This window comes from Vitis vinifera, chromosome 2, assembly GCF_030704535.1.
Source record: "Vitis vinifera cultivar Pinot Noir 40024 chromosome 2, ASM3070453v1".
Taxonomy (NCBI): domain Eukaryota; kingdom Viridiplantae; phylum Streptophyta; class Magnoliopsida; order Vitales; family Vitaceae; genus Vitis; species Vitis vinifera.
The window spans coordinates 5,334,066-5,355,137 of NC_081806.1; the positions used below are offsets into that span (position 1 = coordinate 5,334,066).

General features: G+C 35.3%; 1 protein-coding gene across 1 annotated transcript in view; it reads right to left on the minus strand.

Annotated features, from left to right (window-relative positions):
* LOC100259128 (chaperone protein dnaJ 13) overlaps window positions 1-20,209 on the minus strand; it is a 28,320-nt gene extending 8,111 nt beyond the window's left edge. Inside the window, exons 1-7 of the mRNA XM_002270030.4 lie at window positions 19,795-20,209; window positions 11,884-12,170; window positions 11,072-11,269; window positions 10,867-10,981; window positions 10,354-10,440; window positions 5,942-6,030; window positions 1,882-1,966 (exon numbers count right to left, since the gene is read on the minus strand). Coding sequence (XP_002270066.1) covers window positions 1,882-1,966; window positions 5,942-6,030; window positions 10,354-10,440; window positions 10,867-10,981; window positions 11,072-11,269; window positions 11,884-12,170; window positions 19,795-19,938 — 1,005 coding nt within the window. The 5' untranslated portion in view covers window positions 19,939-20,209. The remainder of the gene's footprint in view (window positions 1-1,881; window positions 1,967-5,941; window positions 6,031-10,353; window positions 10,441-10,866; window positions 10,982-11,071; window positions 11,270-11,883; window positions 12,171-19,794) is intronic.
* Between the last annotated feature and the right edge of the window lie 863 nt (window positions 20,210-21,072).

The window sequence follows — 21,072 nt, forward strand, 5'->3', positions numbered from 1 at the left end:
ATCATTCGAATGCGGCTAAGCCCACAAAAGATTTATCGTCACATTTATTTTATAGATATTAGCTTCTGATAAGGCGTAAAGGACAAGAATTTTGAGGCCCCAAAGAGAAGCACCTAACCCTGTAAAAGTTACAAAAGTAGATGGAGATTGATGAAGGATTACTGAACAGCAAAAAAATAAATTGATTACAGCAAGGAAAGTGATATGGAGTTTTTGATAGAAATGTGATAAGAGTAACAAATCCCAACCCTAGAGTAGAAGACTCTTAGTAAAGATTATGAGTATTTGTAGGATGACAAATACTATAAAACACTCTTAAACTTACCACCATTAATGAAAAAAGAGAATGTTTTATTCACAGTTTACAGAAACTCCTCGTGACTTCAGGCCTGCAGATTGTTACTAAATTTTATGCATGATTAATGTGATCTTGAAGTTGTCAACCAATGATGCCCAAGGTTCATATTAATTATCATGAAGGATTTTAGACATCTAATGAAGGATCTGTAACTCTTATTGCAGGAGAGAATATGTTGATTTGTGTCTCTTGTGAAATTAACCAATACAATTTGGAAAATATTTCATTATGACAAAGAAACATACATATAAGATGAGGGTGTTACCAATGCCAAAGGCAGTCCTACCATGTGAGCTTATATAGAATATAACTTGATAAAAAGACAAATATGTGATATAACTATGTAAAGAGACAAGATTGTAGTTTGTTATGGTACATGATTGCAATTGCAAAGTCAAATAAACATATATAATTAATTCAATTATTAAGAGTCTTGAGAATAGGAGTATAGCTATCCTATTAATGGCTCTTAATGTTAATTCATGAATCCTATGATACGAATAACTTAATCTTGAAAAAAATTTCATGGCTTTTAATACTAGTTCATGCATGGTATTCAAGGATTTAATATATTTTTGCATACCTATTAAAAGAAATGGTATGCCAGGATTTTATGAAACTTGAAAGAAAAGTCATTTTCTTTTAAAATTCATCTATCCTCAGAAGGAAATTAATGCATCCCATTGTCGGATTCATGTATATTTGATAAGAAAATTAATTTTTGGATTTGAATTCTAAAAAGTGAATTTATTTTATTAAGAATAAGCAAGTCTCATGACTTGCTTAGAAAAAGTGAAAGTCATCACTAGTGAGAGTCATCAATTTTTCTCTATTTTGGGAGGTTAAAGTACAAGCTTTAAGGGAGCATTGCACGTAAGCTTAGGAGGATTTTGCACTTGTGAAATCTTCTCAGGTAATCTTAAGTTCTTCATTGTTGAATATGCATAGATTATATGGACAATCTATTAAAACAATCAGCACTATATAGGAGATAGGCTATGCATATATATATGTAGAAAGAGAGAGAGAAAGAGAGAGAGAGAGAGAGAGAGAGAGAGAGATGCATAAACTTTCAATTGGTCATTCTGGAGCTGTATAAAAATCAGGTGGAATCAATTTTGCCTTAAAAGTATCAAGCTAAGCAGCAGTAAAGAAAAAGCGAAGATTTGGCACTCTACTTTAAAGCAATGCTTTTTTATTTTCAGTTCACCTGGAAGGTGACACAAACTAATCATGCCAAAATTCACAAACGTCATTCTAGGCATACAGGGAGTCAAATCCTATGAAAGTAAAAACCGAATGACACTTTTTTAATGGAATAAAATTCATGACACCAATATATCATCAGACACATGGTATGTCAAGTAATTTCTTTCCACATCCAGGCAATTACAGACATGGCTCATTCCAGGTTTCCTGAAAATGAGGATTTTCCAGAGTAATAGCAATGTAATATTAATGGCACAAGCATCACCCAGGATATAGAAGCTAATTTGTTTTTTTGCCTACATGGCCATAATTACCTGAATTCCTATAGAATATAACATGCGGACAGTACTGAAATCAGATAATTTCCTTCCACCCCCAACTTCAATCTCAAGAGCAGAGCTGTAACAATAATACTAAAAGTCAAAAAGGAATAATTTGACATGCATAAAAGCCACAGACACATAAATTAATTTGAATATTTAAAAGGGCACTTCTAAAGGAACAAAATTTAGTCATAAAGGGTTTGAATGGGCTTATGGGAGGCTCTAAGTTCAAGTCCCAATGTGGACAAAAAAATGAAGAAAAATATATATATATATCAAAAGAGGAATATAGGACAAATTTGCATTCATCTGATCTAAGTGTAAGGTGAATCTTGAGAGAATTATTTGAATGACTGACATCTTGCCTCATAATATTAAGGCTGTTAGGTAACCTACTATGTTTGAAGACCATCTTTAGTCCTATTATTCTCAGGCATACTCCCATAAGCTTAAGATCATTATTGAAATAGTTAGCAGATGCCATGTTAACTAGAGCATGGTTGATGGTAGACGAGGCCACTAAGCTAGATGAGGTCATTAAATGATTTATAAGTTAAAAATCTATTGCTCTATTTTATGTCTCCTCTTGTCATTCCTAATGATGGCTTTAAGATTGGAAAAAATTCAAAGGGACATCTTGGGGAGGGGTAGGGGAGCCCTCGAGAGAAGACAAGAAGTTAGGAGGGCTTGGTTTTAAGGTTTTCTCCTCTCTTAGTAAAGCCTTGCTTGGAAAATGGTGTTGGAGATTTGCTTTGAAAAGGGAGTTCCTTTGGAGACGAGTTATAGTGGAAAAGTTTGGGGAAGAACTTAAAAGTAGGGTAGGTGCTCTCTTGCTAGTAGGGAGGGTTATGGTGTTAGCTTATGGAAGGCAATAAGAAGAGGTTTTATTTTATATATAAATATATATATATATATAGGTAAAAGCAATTGTATTAAAAGCGCCTAAAGTGTACATGTATCCAAGGCCAAAAAATGAGGGGATTCACAAAAAACAACACCCTCGCCTCACTTACAGCCCGACCAATCAATAAAATCAAATAAAAACAAAGTGCTAGACCCTAAATGTACCCTAACCCACTCCAAAAACATGTACATGAAGGAGCGTAAAATAACATGGTTTGTCAAGTCTGAATCTTCAAAGGCTCTTCGATTTCTCTCTTTCCAAAGGATCCAAAATAAGCATAAAGGAGTTACTCTCTACACTTTCTTTCTTTTCTTCCCAACAAAGTGTCCCTGCCAACTAAGAAGGGCATCCTTGATTGAGAAAGACATTACCCATTGGACATTAAAAAGAGTAAGGATGAGGTGCCATAACAAGGTCGCCTTTGGACAGTGGAGAAAGATATGGTTTGTTGACTCCTCTTCACCTTTACACAAATAACATTTACTCTAAAGACACCAACTCCTCCTTTTTAGTTGATATAGAGTTAAAAAAATTTCCCAAACTACTTCCCAAGCAAAAAAACTGACTCTTGTCAGGACCAAAGGGTTCCACACAATACCTAATGGGAAGCCTTTTGGAGAGCGCCCTACTAGGGAGTAGTTAAAGGACTTCACTATAAAGGTGCCTCCTTTTGTTATCTACCAAGCCATGACATCCTCAACACCACTTCTGATCATTTGCCCTTGCAACCTATTAAGCAACCCTTCCACCTCTCCTAATTCCCAATCATTTATCTGTCTTGTGAACGTCGGGTTCCAACAACCCCCTTCCCCAACCTACTCCCACATTTGGTTTACCTAAGCTTATCTATCAATGGCAATTGAAAACTCTGGGAAAACCATTGCTAAAGGATCCTCCCTACACCACCCATCCTTCCAAAACCTTACCCTCCTATCATTTCCTACCCTAAAACCAACCTTCTTGTTGAATTCCTTCCACCTATTCCAGATTGCCTTCCAAAGACCCACCCCATAACCTTCCCTCGAAACTCTGGAACACTACCCCCCTTCTTCCTCTACATATTTCCCTAGCTCTCGTCCATTCCCGCCACCTAATATGAACTTCTAGAGTTTGATATATTAGATGTTAGGAGAGAGAGTATTCTTTTGTTTTAGATGTATTCTGATACATTTCTGCTATGGTTGTATTTTGTTTTACACTCTCTAGTACTCTATAGATGTATCTTGGATGGTTTTTTCTTGTTATATAGATTATTATGATATATGCTATATTCCAGATATTTTCCATTTGCATTACTCTTCCGTCTCTTATCACTTTTGAATGCTTCTACATTCCAGATTTGTCATTGTTGTTACCAAAAAAAGGGAGTAGAGTTTACATTTTTTTTTCTATCTTTATTCAACAATTATTTTATTTACATTTTTATCATCCATTGCTTCTTAGAGGTTTGGCGGTTGAGTGTGTGTATCTGATGGGTTTGTTATAGAGGTATTGAACTCAAGTGCACGATGGTTAAGACAAATTTAGATTAGGATTCAATAAGGTTTTGTCTGAGAGTTGGGAGGCCTCATTATAATCTTTGAGTTGTTAAAAAATTGCCAAAAAGGGATATTGTCGATGTATTAGATTAGATTGGCAATTTTATTTCATTATTGTACTGAATCCAACACTTCATACATTTTGAGGGTTTCACTGATTTAGAGTCGATTTCAAGCTACTTCAGAGTTGATTTAAATTCGAGGTACCTACACATTGGATGTATTATGACATAAGAAATGACTACTGAATTTAAAGAAGTTGGAATTTCAAAGAGAATATTGAAAAAAAAAAAATTGAATGCATAAAAATGAGAATGGACATTCAAACGTCACGAAGGAGAATGTTCAAATGTCCTCCAGGGGCTGTTCAAACACTGATTCATTCCTGTTATTTTCTAAACCCGTTTTTTCATATTTTTGTTAAGACTTTTTGGTAAATTTAATTTTCAAAAACTTTTTTTTTTTTTATAAGTAAAGGATATGCATTAAAAAGGCAGAACGCCACAAAGTATACAGGGAGTATACAAGGCGGCTAAGGCCTCAAAAAACAAAGATAAAAAGAATCACCTCCTTTTAGGTGGATGCTATCCACTCCAGGAAGCCTATAAGGGAGAACACCTCCTCACCTACATACAATTTGGCCCAACTCCACAAATTACAAACAAAAACCTATTCAAACACCCATGTTGTGTTTTGATATAAAAACCTAATTTTTCTAAACTAAAATAGGCAAGTGAATTCATAGCCCTCCCTCTGCTCTGCCACTCTTAACTCTCAGACCTTTTAAGAGCATTTTTGGAAGTGTTTTGGCAAAAAAGGTAAGGTGCATTGATCCACTAGCCTGAACATGAGGTTAAGGTAATCCATTAAGGAACACCAGGTGTTGCATCAAGGACATCAAGGAAAAGTGTAGGTACTAAGTACTAACTGGTATAAGATCCTTGGGTATGGATGCATTCAAATCAGGTAAAACTTTGTACATTTCTTTCATATTTAGTGAATTTATTAGTGGTCATGTGACCTGCAGATTTTTACATCAGCAGAGTTTCTGAAACCCATCTAGTCATGCCAGCAGCAGCTTCAGGTTAAAAGAATCTATACCTAACCATGGAACAAAAAACTAATTCCCAAATGTGGAAGGTTAATGTTAAAGAAAAAGCAGCAACAGATATATGACCCCAAAAAAAAGACTTGAAACTGAATGGCCTCTTATGTAATTTCACTCTTAATGGAAAGTTGCAACCATGGACATATGAAATATTTGGAGGCCCCATAATGGGACAAGAATTGGATCCTATATAATAGCCAACAATTCCTTTGTAGGAGAAGCTTATTGATGACTTAACTATGTGTTACCAAAATCAAAAAACACCAACAATATATACTCTAAATATATCTAAAGTGGAAAGACAGTATACTGACAAACTAATCACTTGAGATTTCTAGTATCCTCCCAAGGTACAGAATGTCCAGTTGTAACAAATCAACAATCTGAATGGTGTAATGTTATGAACCGTTCAGAAAATCCTTCTACAAAATACATGGTAAGCAATATTGACTAAACACATGTTGACAAAATCAACACCCAAAGAGGAATCCAGGCACATACCTTCCAACTCTGCCTGCAATACGACCATGAGATTTTGAGGAGAAGCGACGAATGTAACTCGCAGTTGCCCCAAAAGAACTTGTTCCAAACTGCAGTTAAACAAACAAAGTAAAGGGGGGAAAACCATGTCTAGAACAGACAACAAAGAGAGAACAAACTTCAGACAACTAAGCTTATAATTTCAACTCCACTTCTCATCAATCATACTTCTAGAGTGTAAATTTTTTTTTTCTTTTCTTTTCTTTTTTTATTTTTTTTTAATATTTTTATAAGCAAAGAGAAAGCAAAAGATAAAGAGGGGTGCAGCTGTGTATACCAGGAGTACACAGAGAGTGCCAAGAGCAAACAAAAATTACCTCTAAGCATTAACCCAAACAATCTACAGAATCCAATAAAGTAAGATCAAATCGTCAAGGGATCCTACAACCAATCAAAAAAAGATCTTCAAAAAAAACAAAAGGCTTTCAGCACCTCTTTCTTTGAAAATCCTGTTATTGCATCCCTTCATAAACACTAAAACAAAGGGGTGGCCATCCTCCACACTCCTCTTCACCGTCTTCTCACCGCCTCATGATATCAACCTAAAAGCACCTCCCTAATATAGTTTTTAGCAACATGCCAACCCAAAAGCAAGCAAAAGGCCCCAAGCATATGGGCTTCAGCACAATGAATTAGGATATGATTTTCTGACAACTCACTAATCTTGCACAAACCTATGAACTAAAGGTCAGCCTCTCTTCATAAGTTGATCAAGTGCCACGATCTTCTTCAAGAGCTTCCCGAGCAAAAAAGCACACTCTTAGTGAAACCACCTACATCCCTCTTAAGAAGGTAATTTCACAGAAATTGCCAAAGTTAATGATGAGTAAAAAGCCTTGACAAGAAAATCACTCCTTCGTAACTTTCCATGCTAAGCTATCCTCTCCATTGCTTGGAAAGGGTATTGAATGAATATGTTCAAGGAATCTGCTCACCATCTCCATTTCCCAATCTTGAACCTATCTTGAAATGCCCTACAGAAAAGGACACAAAAGACCCCACCTTTCCATCCCCAACCAAATCAATGACCTTAAGTCCTCAGAACTAAGAAAAATAAAGTAAGGGCAACAATGGGACCCAAAAATCACCCTCTATTAGAAGGTCCAAAGATTAGAGAATAGGAGGCAGTTAAACGTCAAATATATGTTATGGACAAAATAAAAATATCTCACTAATGAAAATTTGAATAGAACACAAAAGGAGAACTTCTAGAAGTTTCTAGAAGAAGATCGCATATCCACACACATACATGTTTTCAACCTTTGGACCATATGTTATAGATGAAGTGAACATATTTATGACGAGAACTTTGAACAAGGCATATCTAACACCTAAATAACTAATACTACTTCTAAATTATATGTTATACATAATTCCAAATTTTTTTTACAGTAAAGTCAGAGATTATTTAACTTTCCATTACTTTTGCTAAAATATTCCATACAAGAAAGAAATAGATTTTTCTTAAAAACTCAAACAATTCTAACTAGTTTTAGATTCATCATTACATAAGCATGACTCTCATAGAAGACCAAAAGCTGGAAAAGCATCTATTTAGTGTTGAGATTAATGCTGAAATCGACTCCTATTTTAGTGGATAGTTATAATGGAAAACAACATTGTTCTTACCCCAACCCACCCGGCAGCCTACCATCCCACTCTTTCAAAGAAGTGGATATGAATCATATGATTTTTGGAGCGCAAGGATGAGACTATTATGGTGTACAAAAGAAAGATGTCAAGGCCTTGTTTTTCATTCAACAAGTTGTTGCGGAAACTATATTTCCTCAAATTTCTACAGCAACAAATTCCAAAGAAGTTCAGGATCCTAAAAAGGGCATCAAGGCACAAATAAGGTACTTACTATTAAATTTCAAACTCTTCGTAGAAAGTTTGAAACACCACTAATGAAAGATGGTAACGTATGCATGATTATTTTTGTAATATGTTGGAAATTATGAACCAAATTCAGAAATATGGTGAACGATTATCTGATGAATAACAGGTTGAAAAAATTTTAAAGAGCTTACCTAAGAAGCATGATCATGTGGTTGCAGCAATAGAAGAGTTCAAAGATTTTAAGTGTATTAACCATTAATGAATTACTTGGTTCCCTTCAATTCCATGAAGATAGGCTGAAAAGATACAAAAAGAAACTTCTGTAGAAAATGCATTTCAGACTAAGTTATAGTTTTCTAATGACAAGACAAGTGGTAATAGCAACAAAAGAGGGCATGGAGAACATCCCTCTCATGGCAGAAGAGGTGGAAAAGGTGGTGGACATTCAGGCAACAACAACCACTACCAAAATGAAGTTGTCGAAAAAAGGTGAAAATTATAATCATAAGTCAACTCAATGTTACTACCATATGAAATTTGGCACATAGAAAAATACTATAGAATTAAATAAATAAATAAAAAGAGCATGCAAAATTCATTGAAGAGAAAGAAAAAGACAATGAAGAATCTGAAACATTATTCCTCACTTGTTATTCCACTATAGAGTGTGTTTCAGATGTTTGGAGTGTGGATAGTGGTTGTAGTAATCACATCACAACAAACTTGGAAGCTTTCACAAGTTAGGACAAATCTGTGACCACTAAGGTGAAGATGGGTGATAGCATAGTCAAAGAAGCACAAGGCAAAGGTACTGTAAAGGTAAAATCATGTGAAATGGGTCGCATAAAAAATATTTTATATGTTTTGCTTGAATGATGGAGAAGAAAAAATTGATGCTTGAGAATATTGAAGTTTAATTGGAAGCTTGTTGTATCTCACCACAGTAGGTTAAATATTATGCAAGCAAAAGTCTTTTTTCAAGGTTCATGCAAAGCCTAAGCAAACTTCTTTATGGAGCAACCAAGAGAGTGCTAAGATATTTAAAAGGAATAAGCTCATATGATATATGGTACACTAATGCTAACAATCATAAGTTGTTGGTTTTTCTAATAGTGAATGGGCAAGTTCAAATGAAGGTTGTAGGAGTACTACAGGCTATGTTTTCAATCTTGGTTCAGGGGTCATTTCATAGAGTTCAAAGAAGCAGGAATCAACTACCCTACTTCCTCAGAGGCTAAGTACATTGCAGCAACTTCTATAGCTTGTCTAGGCATTTGATTAAGACAAATTTTAGAATATGTGAAACATCTCAAGAAAACCCAACAATTATCCATTGTGATAATCAATCCATTATTGCATGACAAAGAACTCAGTTTTCACTGACGCAGAAGACACATAGAGAGACGAAATCATTTTATCAGAGATACGTAGCCAAAGGAAGCATCAAGATGTCATATTGTAACACCAATGAGCAACTTGCAGATATGTTTACAAAGTCTGGCTTTGGAGAAGTTTATGTATTCCAGGGACATGTTAGGATGTAAAATTTTAGCATTAAGGGGGAGTGTTGAGATTAACATTAAAATTGAGCCCTGGTTTAGCATGAAGTTATGATGTTGTTGGAATCTCAGATCGAGTCAAACGAAATTTAACATGTGTCATACAAATTTGGAAGAGTCAAAATGTGGGTCCTATGTTTTAGGAATAGTACACCCGTTATGTTTATGCAAGTGCATTAGTGGTTACTTTTATGTAGGAACTTGTTTAGGTTTGGTTGCCTATTTAATGGAAAATCATATTAATACGTCCACTTCAATATAGAATTTTTATCTAAGTAAATTTTTACATAGTTGCTCCATTTTTTATTTTTTTAGCTGTCCCTCCTAGCAACTACGCAAAAGACTTCTCATTATTTTGGATTATCATGTAGGAAGTACTAAATCGATATTCCCAAGCTGGAGAATCACCTATTCAAGAAGATGCTTGCAACTAAGAGGAGAAGAACTAGCACATGATCTTAATATCCCTTCTTGAAAATTTTGAAATTTATATAAGTAAAAAAAAATCCTAGTAATATTTTCAAAATCTATCGTGAAAATGCCAACGCAATGATCTTGACAACTTCAATGTTCATTTCAGCACCTTTTATTATATTTTAAATATTCTATAAAAACTAGAAACTTATAGCAATTTTATGTGTCTGCCAGACATCCCCCACATACTTGGAGTGTGCCCCCCTTTTTGTTAGACACTTTTATCAGTAAAATACTCTTTGCCTATCCAACAAAAAAAAAAAGTCTGCCAGACATCAGCTTACATTCACTAAACCCTCTAATCTAAGAAAATAACATTCAAATTAACCATGGTATGAAAATTAAATGCAACCACCGAGAATGAGCACCATAAAACATGCTGGTGTCACAGAATATCTACAATCATCCTTTTCTTCATGGTGTTATTGTTTTTTGGGGAAAAAAATTATAACCTTTTCGGGATATAGTTGTAGCTAGCTTAAAGAGAAAATCTAGACCAACCTTCAGTTCTCCAGAAGCAGACATTTTCTCTTCCTTCTTTTGCCATCCAACAGCAACGGATGATTCTGGACCCAAAGCCAGCTGTATCTGAAAAAAGAAAAGACGAAAAAAAATAATTTTAAAAAATTTAGCAGACACAAAGTAAGGATGTAATCAATATAACTCCAAAAGTTCTATTCCCTTGCTTTCCAACAAATATGGCCCATTTTTTATACCTAATTTCTCTTTCTTCGGTGATTTTCATACTTCGAATGATCATGATATTTCTATTTAATCTTCTCTTTATCGATAATTTTCCACTTAATATGCTAAATCACTTACATTAACATATCCCCCAAACAATAAATAGAATGCAATTGCATAAACACCTAAGAGTCCCAATGTATGCTGAATTCAAACATAAACCATTGCATTTCACCACTTCTCCAATATCAATATTGTCCCCAATAATATTATGGAAATCTCAAGAAGACAAGATAAACACGAATCCACTTGTAATAAAAAGAAGCATACAGTTCCGCTTGTCGTTTCAGACAGTTGACGAGTCCAGGCATTGGTAAGATTGATTGAACCATCTCTCAAAGACACTGCAATTCCAGTTGTTGCAGTTGAGTGAAGTGATAGATTGCTGGAAAGAGGGACATAAAAAATGGGGAGTGAAACCAGTAAATGAGGAAAAGATGCGAAATCTGTCTCACTTGCAAGTCAATTAACCTACCGTGATGTTTGTATGCCAATTAATGCCCGTAAACCAGCTGAGGCCATGAATTCTATTGAAGAAACTGAAGAAATCTGATGCCTAAAGACAGCAGTAGCTGCTCCACCACCAACATTCCCATTAACTGCCAAATTTCCACCAATAGCAATAGCATTGCGTTTGGATATTTGAGCTTGGAGGTCACTAGACATAGACATGCTGACATTCACATATATAAAAGCATAAGTGTTCCAAATGAAGCAGTAGACTCATAAACTAAAGCAAACCTCACCACTTACCAGCATGTACACACACATAATAGATCAATGACCAAACTCCAAAAGAACAGAAGGGAATCATTTATATGTAGAAATACTTACAAAAAAAAAAAAATAGAAGAAGAAGAAGATACACACACACATATACACTCACACATACATGAGATCATAACTTATTAAAACGAAAAATAAAATTGTAATATGAACCTCTAAATTAATGAAACTGTATTCAAATTTACTTGAATATGAAGATCATAAATGCAATCAAAATTAGAATAATTTATGACAGAGATCCAAAATACTAGAGAGAAGAGAGTGTAATAGACAATGCTACACTGACATATTTGTTTGATTGATATTTGGAAAGAAACTTCAAAAATTGAAGAGGGCAAAACTAAGTCTGATAGGGTATCAAATTTATAATTTTTTTTTTTAATGAAAATCCATGTGAAAAGACATATCATAAAGTTGAGAAAAACTAATTGCTAAAAGCATACCAATCTTATTCAGAATGACAATTTAGACAAATAAACAAATGATTAAAATGAATCGTACCCTATCATGATGCCATCACCATTAAGAAACTCAGGCAAAGACAAATTGGCTAAAATTGAACCAGAAGGACGAATATGGGCTGAGACCTTCTCTTGTTCCTTCCTACGTCGTAATCTTTCAAATTCTTGCTTAATCTCTTCAGCTCTATTCAGTTTTGGACCAAGTTCCAGGCCTGCAGTCAGCCCTTCCATACCATATATATCATATATCTGCCTTTTATGCTCATCAGATAAAATTTCATATGCTTCACATATCCTTTGGAAGTTCTCTGTAGCAATTTCCTTCATCTGGAAAGATGTGGAATGGAAATTTAGTCAATTAGTCACGTTGACATCAAGAGAGGAAAAATTCAAATGAAACCACAAGCTCGGAATTTTTAATTATGGTCACAAATAGCTGTGTACACAGAATCAACTAGGAAAAACATAGATAACAGGTAACAAGTGAAAGTTATATAGGACTTAACTTGATAAAAGTATATATGTATTTCTGATCATGATTGTCCTTTTAGCACAATTTCCATTTGAAATGGCAAGAGAAGCAAAGTGTGCACATAGAGAACAAGAGAAGCACACGTATTAAGACAGGTAAGATTCACTTCACATTATTGTATACCTCAGGCTTGCTTCTTTTTGGTTCCAGTAAAGTTTTAGTTTCCCATCTACTTTCATAAAAAACAATGCTCATCAGCTTTAGTGTCACACCCCAGTGATCCTGCAGACTAGTTGTTTAATTTCAGCGGATGATTAGTCCATCCAAATAAATAACTGAAAATATCATTTACATAGGCACTGGTTACATAGACTCTATTACCTGTGCAATGGAAGTCATTTACTAGAAAAGACATGCAATACAAAAGAGACTTTTATCAGTAATAGCTATGATAATAAATGCACTTCTCCTCATGCCAGACAAAAGCAGTAGAAAGAACTTCAAAAAGAACCTTCTAAAAATATTATCCTCTTTGATTAACTTGTGGCATTAAAAAAGGAACTCCAACTTCCTATAAAATAAGTTTAAAATTCCATTACTTGAAGCAAAACCATTTCTTTTAACAAAGGAACCAACTGAAACAAAAAATTGCTATCAGGAAGTGACTTCTTTTTTCTTCTTTTTTTATGAGAAACAACAAATATAATAAATTAAGGATAAAGAAATACAAAAGAAGGATGAAAAATCCTCCCAAAAAATACATGAACTAATCAGAAAGTATGTTTGAAGCCTCCAAAATGCTAAGTAAACTTATATTACAGTAAAGTACCACATGAGAATATACAACAAAAAAACAATTCATTCTTTTGTTTTGTTTTTTTTTTATGGGTAAACACAGAAGAGAATATATTAAGTAGACAAAGGAAACCTGGAAGGCAACCCAAGACATACAGGAAGTATATAGAAGGTGTCAAAAGGGCTAAAAAGAGCAAAACATGAGGGGAAACAAAAACCTCACCCGCCCTCACCTAGAGCCCATCCAATCAAAAAAGTCGATTAAAGATAAAGGGTCAACATCTATATACAACTTTGTCCAAGACCATAAACTACACACAAAAGAATACTTCAACCTATGTACTGAAAACTCTTCATTGTCAAACGCCATCCTATTTCTTTCTTTCCACACCGCCCAAAAAAGGCATAAAGGAGCCAGATTCCAAGCTTTTTCGCGTTTCTTGCCCACAAAAGACCCAAACCAACCAAGGAGAGTCTCCTTTACCGAACAAGGGAGAACCCAAGTCACCCCAAAGAGAGCGAATAATAACTCCCACAAAACTCTAGTCCTCGTGTAGTGAATTAAGATGTGATTAGTAGACTCCTCTTCGGCTAGACAAAAGAAACATCAATTGGCAAGGGACCATTCCCTCCTTTTGAGTTGATCCAAGGTTAAAACTTTCCCCCATGAGGCTTACCAAGAAAAAAACCCACTCTTGAAGGAACATAAGGGCTCCAAATTATTTTTCTTGGAAACCAGAATATAAAGAGACTTAACTGTAAAAAACCCACTTTTTGTCTTTTTTCAAATCACCCTATCCTCCATTTCTGCACTAACTCTCTTACTTTGAAAGCCCTCAAAAAAAGAGGACTCCAACTCCCCCCCTCAACCGAAGGGTCCCACACCTCCGCCAACCACTCCTTTTTAGAAACCACCAAAGCAAACAAAAAAGGGAAAGAGTTGCACAAAGCCTCATCTCCACACCAAGAGTCCAACCAAAATCTGATTGGACTCCAAAACAATTCATAACTCCAATATTAAAATACTTTCCTTCCAAGCAACCTCTCCTTATTAACCCACACCTTTCGATCTACACACCAAAAACTAGTCGAGCTAGACCATATTAAGGGGAATGCCCTTAAATGTTGTGGTGTAAAAGGCCTAAAAGGAGGCAAAGAAATGAACGATAGCCTTTGAAGTCCTCACCTTGTTCCTAAAAAAACTTAGCATTTCTTTCTTGCCAAACAATCCAAATCAATGTTAAACAAGTGGTTTGCCAAAGAACCTTGCCTTTAATGGAGCTTCCCAATTCCTTATATAAGACAGTCATCATGTCACAAACACTTTGAGAATGAAGCTAGTCCAGGTTAGCTAATCTAAAAAGTTTGTGCCATAGCCCCAACATCAACAGACAATGTAAGAAAAAATGATTCATTGTTTCTCCACTCTCCATACGTAATAAGCAAACATCAAGACTAAAGACTTTATAAGATTTTTTCAACTGTAGCATGTTATTAGTGTTTACTTTTTTGTGTGTCACTAGCCAAGCAAAGGTTTTGGCCTTAGATGGGACTTTAGATTTCCATACAAATTTAGTTAAACACAAAGAAATTGGATCAAATTGATTAGACAAAACTAGAAAGAACAACCTTACTGTAAATAATTCTGATGAAGATAATGACTAGACTCTCGCATCTAGGATGGATGGAGATAAATACAAACAAGTGAGAGAGGACATGAGTCTTTCAAGATCTTCCATCTCCAAGTCAAAAAGGTTACAACAAAAATTAAAGCTCCAAGAGAAAGGGTAAGTGAAGCTAAGAATTGATGAGATATGAAGGTTTTTAACTATCACAATTCTAAATAGACATAGGAATTGAATTGTGATCACAAAGGTTGATCCCCACCACAAATTTACCCAACAACATATTCTTGACCCATCACCCACCATAAAAAGAGTGTGTTAGGAAAACTCTTGAAAGACCTTTGCAATGACCTTTCAAGGACAACAATGTGACCACTAACTATAATGTTTTTTTTTTCGATAAGTAAACACACATATATTAGCAAAAGGCAAAGCATCGCATAGCATACAGGGAGTATACGAGGCGACGAAGGCCTCACAACAAAGGACCAAAAAACAACAAAAACCCACCAGCCCTTAACTGGAGGCTATCCACTCCAGGAAACCTATAAGGGAACGAGGCTCCGCACCATTATACAATTTTGCCCATCCCCACATATTACAAACAAAAGAATACTTAACTTTCTGTATAGCTAACTCCCCCCCCCCCCCCCTGAATGCTAATCTATTCCTTTCCTTCCACACCGTCCAAAAAATAAATAATGGTATGGATCTCCAAATTTTCTTCCTCTTTTTACCCACAAAAGAACCCTTCCAGCTGATAACCGCCTCCTTTACAGTTTCTGGAAAGACCCACTGGGCTCCAAACAGACTAAGAACCATTCCCCACGACACACTAGCCATTGTACAATGAATAAGAAGATGATTAACATTTTCCTCATCACTACCACATAAATAACACCGGTTAGGAATCTGTCATCCTCTCTTTTGAAGCCTATCAATAGTAAGAACCCTCCCCCAAGTAGCTTCCCACGCAAAAAACGCTAGCTTGGAAGGAACGTTCTCCACCCAATGCCCTTTTTGGGAAACAAAGGGGTACTATGGCTGGTCAATAGCCCATACGCATCCTTGACGTCAAACTTCCCATTTTTTCCCCCCTTCCATAAGGCCAAGTCCTCCTCCAAGGTAATTCTTTGACTCTTTAGGATTTGAAGCAATTCGTCAACCAAGGTCAGCTCCCAATCATTGAAGCCTCTAATAAACCTTAGGTTCCAGCCTCCTTGGCCAGAATTCTGGTCCCATAAATCCCCCACAGTGGCACTCTTTTGGGCAGCCACATTGAAGAGTTGAGGGAACCTCCGGGCCAGCTCCACATCCCCACACCAAGGGTCCTTCCAAAACCTGATTTTGGTGCCTTTTCCTACCTTAAAAGTCATATTGTCCCAACACCAATCAGCTTCTTTCAGAATCTCCTTCCATAGCCCAACACCAAACGCCCCATTTGCTTTTTTAGTTCTCCACCCAAATTCCTCTTGCCCATATTTTGCCGCAAGAACACGTTTCCACATCTCCTCCTTGGCACGAGCAAATCTCCACACCCATTTTCCAAGAAGGGCTTTGTTCAAATGAACTAGTTTCCTCAAACCAAGCCCCCCCTTCTCCTTGCTCACACACACCCTCTCCCAACTGACTAGGTGTGCTTTTCTTTCCGTACTTCCCCCTCCCCACAAGAAATCTCTTTACAATTTTTCTAGTCTTCTTGCCACTACCTTAGGCATACGGAAGAGGGACAGTTGATATAATGGCATGCTAACTATAATGTTGGCATCTCACCAATTAGAAAGTGTCCTATTGATGCTCAAAATAGCCTAATGCCAAAGAGCATAACTTTCCTCAGGAAACCTCTATAGTCATTTCCCTAAAAGAGCACAATTCATTGTAAAAATCTCCCCAAACCGCAAACCTCTTTCCACCTTAGACTTGCACACTAGATCCCAACTAATGAAATGGTCTCTCTTATACTCCCCAACCCCTAACCAAAGAAAATCTCTTTGCATTTGCTTGATCTTTAACGCCACTAAAGAAAGTATATTAAAAAATGATAGGAAATAGTTAAGGATATAAGAAAAGCACGACTAGAGAAGAGTTATCCTTCTACCTAATGACAAATAGGTTTTTTCCCCATCTAATCTTCATGAAATTTTCTTAATCACTAGATCCCAAAAAATACAAGCCTTTGAGTTTCAACCTAATGGGAGACGCAAATAGGGGAGAGGCAAATCAGAGACCTTGCAATTGACAAAGCTAACCGAATGATCTGATCCTAACCCATGTTGATACCAAAAAGGGCACTTTTGTCACGATTGATCTTAAGTCCAAACATGTGCCCAAAACTAACAAACTTAACTTAAGATTTTGCAAATCTTCCAAATAGGCTCTAGAAAAAAAAAATTGTCATATCTGCAATTTGCAAATAGGACGCTTTAGTTCTACTCTTGCCCACAAGGAAGCCTTCCAATAACCTACTCTACTCAACTCTCAACAACATCCTACTTCACACATCAACTACAATGGTGAAAAGAAAATGGGACAACAAATCTCCTTGTCTTAACCTCTAGTTGCTTTAACCCAATCTTTGGCATTTCCATTCACCAAGATTGCAAAATTTGCCATAAACAAACAGCCTCATCCAAGTCCTCCACCTAAAACCAAACCCTTTCCTTTCAAGTACATGGTCTAGAAAACCCCAATCCACATGTTTATAAGCCTTTTGAAAACTACCCTTCCTCTGTTGAGCGTCTTTTCTCATCCACTGTCTCATTGGCTATCAACATTGCATCTAAGATTTGCTTTCTCTAAACAAAAGCTCCTTCTGAAACATGAATAGTTTAATGAAGAACACCTCATATACGCCTAATAAGACTAGCTATGATCCCATACAAACAAGTGATCAAGCTAATAGGTCTAAACTCTAATATATTTTTGGTCTTACTCTTTTTTGGCAGTAAAGCAACAAAGATGGCATTGACACTTTGATTTATTACCTCACTATCGTGGAATTCCAAAAACTCCCTCAATAAATCCCCCTTAATCACATCCCAACACTTTTGAAACACAATGATGGTGAAACCATTAGACACAGAAGTCATGTCCTTATATAACTGAAAAAAATGGCTTTGAGGATCTCTTCTTCAGTAAAGGGGCGATCCAACTAAGTAGCACTCTTTGCTAAGATGGATGATATAAACCCTCTAACCTCTAAGACTTTCTAAGGGGACTTGTACATGGATTTTTTAAAAATGCAATATTTCCTCTGAAAATTTGTCAATGTTATCCAAAAGTGCTCCTTCTTCATCCTCCAAGACCTTGATGTAGTTCCTATTATGCCTACCATTAACCACTCTACGTAAAAACTTTGAATTACAATTCCCTTCTTTTACCCATGTCACCCTAGCTTTTTGCCTCCAATGCACCTCTTCCTTTAACAACAATTCCTCCAACTCCCCCTTTCTCAAGGCCCTCAGCATTGAAAGCTTAAGAGATAGATTCCCTTCCTACTCAATAGCGTCAATGCTAGCAATATTAGCAAGAATATTTTTCTTCCTGTCCTTTAACTCTCCGAAAGACACCTTATTCCATTCTTTCAGTTTTGATTTAACAAATGGCAGCTTCTTCATAAACTTATACCCTTCCCACCTTTCACTCCAGAAATCTCTCCACCAAACACTAAATCCTTCCTTGAAATCTGAATGGAGCAACCACAAATTCTCAAATCTTTCCTTCAACTCGCTCAACCTCTCCACTGTCTGCACTATTTAAATCTGGGCTATGTTCAGCCTGACCCATACACTTCAAGAAAATAGTGGGATCATAAATGTGGACCATCCACCTTATGTCCTTCCCACCGAGCCAATTATCCTCCTTTGCTGAAGATTTCCACTGATTAGGGCTTTTGCTCAACTCCTTAAATCCATTTGCCAATACAGAACCAACCCTCATAAACCCTTTTAATCCCTACTGCGAGATTCTTGGACAGGAAATAAACCTTTATTGAATGGAGGAAATGACTTCTTACAGATGCAAATGAACAGGAAATAATGATGGAAAACAGGAAATTTAATATGGAGGAATGCAAATGAGCAAGCAATAAAGATGGATAACCAGGATAGTTAATAGGAAGGAGAGAACACACAGGTGTGCTTGAGGCTATGGCAGAGATATGAATTCCTGTTTAAGAGTGAGTTCCACAGTAAGTTTTATCCTTTATTTGGAATTACACATCAGATAGACCAAAATTGAGCTTCAATTTTTTGCAGAAGATTATAACAATCATAATCAATGCATGCATATCCATGGTTTCTATACATTCTTCTTCAACTATGTGCATTTATATGGTTCTTGCAGTAATTTTTTTCACTTTTTTTAATTTTAGACCAACAGGCCAACATTCGTTATACGCTAAAAGGGTCAACCTCCTGTCACAGTTCTAAAGTCTCATAATCATATTTATCAACCAACATATTTACACTTAGGTGGAGTCTCAGAAAATACTACAGAATAGATAAAATTAGTAGTCTCAATTTCTCTTGTTTGATTTAGCATGGAATATCAAGGAAAATGAAACAACAAGAAAACATATTTGAAAAACATATAAATTTTCCAATTCTTCTTTCTATATGAGAGGGAGAATAAACTTGGGAAAGAATCGAACAAAAAAATTATTGCACTCAGACTTATAGTTTATCTTCCTTCCCTTTTCCTTTCTCTTTTCCCTAACACTCTTCATTATCTAAATGTGTTAAGATTCCCAGAGTTGAAGAATCCACAAAAAAAACTGTGGCAGAAACGACATGGCCCAAAGAGCATTCCATTCCAATGTCATTCGACAGAGACATACACCAATTCGAATAATTAAATTGCAAACCCCGCAGACCCGTCACTAATACACTTCCAATCTATAGTGAAAATGCAACTAAAACAAAATCAACGGAGCACTCAATATTCAATAACAACCGAATCCATAGCTATGAGACGCATTCAAGAAGTAAACATCAATCAAGACACAAAAAAAAAAAAAAAAAAGAAAGAACATTGGATAAAGGGTAAGGGAAGGCCGTGCCTGATGAGGTTGGTATTTGTCAGGATGATAGACTTGGGCGAATTGACGATACGCTTTTCTGATTTCTTCATCCGAGGCGTCGGGAGAGATGTTGAGAAGCGCGTAGAGTTCTCTGTTGGGCGGTCCGGCGTCTTCTTCTTTCATGTTTGGGAGAAAGGAATCCAAGACAGAGGATTAGGGTTTTTGCAAAAGAGGAAGAAAGGGGGAGAGGTTGAGTTGGGAAGTATAGCTCGATTGTTGCAGTGGAGAGCGGAGGGTGACGACTGACGAGTGCGAGGGGTTTTAGGGGTTTTGGATTCTTGGGGACGCACTGCCCGGACGCTATCTTCTTTGACCACTCACCAAACGACAGGCCACTTTCGGGTTTCTTCGTTTTATTTTTTTAATAATTATTAATTATTAAAAAGACAGAGATGGGCGAAAATGGCTGTTTCAACTTTTAAATCGGTTTTCATTTTTAGAATAACTGGGGCCTGTTTGGCAAACAACAGTTTATGTTACGTAGAACATAAAAATAAGAAAACATATTTAACAACTAAAAACTATCTTTTAATAACAGAAAACAAAACAAATATTATTTGTTTTCTATTATTTTTACTTGTTTTTTAAAAGTTATTTTAAAAAATAATTATAGAAGCATATAAAATAATTATTCATAAAGCATTGAATATAAAAATGATTTTTAAAAATATTAAAAATAGGTTTAAAATATTTAAGGTTTCTAAATAAATTTTTATTTTATAAAACATTTTCAAAAATTATTCTAAAAAACTATTTTTGAAAACAATTATATAAATTTTTTAATTATTTAATAAAAATTATAAAAAATAATATAGCAAACAATGAAATAAAATTTTAAAATTTTTAAGTATTTATGTTTAAAAAAATATTGTAGGGTTTATTCGATAATAAAAATCTACAAAAACAAAATAAAAGTAATTATTTATTTTATTATTATTTAGTAAATAAATATACATTTGACAAATTTTTTTCTAAAATTTTATGAATAAAAAAATTATTAATTATATTTAGATAAGATTCCTTAAGGACGATATTTCTTAAATTTTTATGAAACTAAAATAGTAATTTTATTTAAATAAGAAATTTAACTTTATATTTCAATTCTAATATTATTAAAAAAAAATGTATTTAAGGTAGGTATCAAAGTATAGACACAAAAAAAATTGGTAGAGCCCAATTTTATGACACATATTATATTTAGAAAATAACTAACTATTAAATTTTAAAAAAATGTTAGTCAAATGGTTCACCTAATCA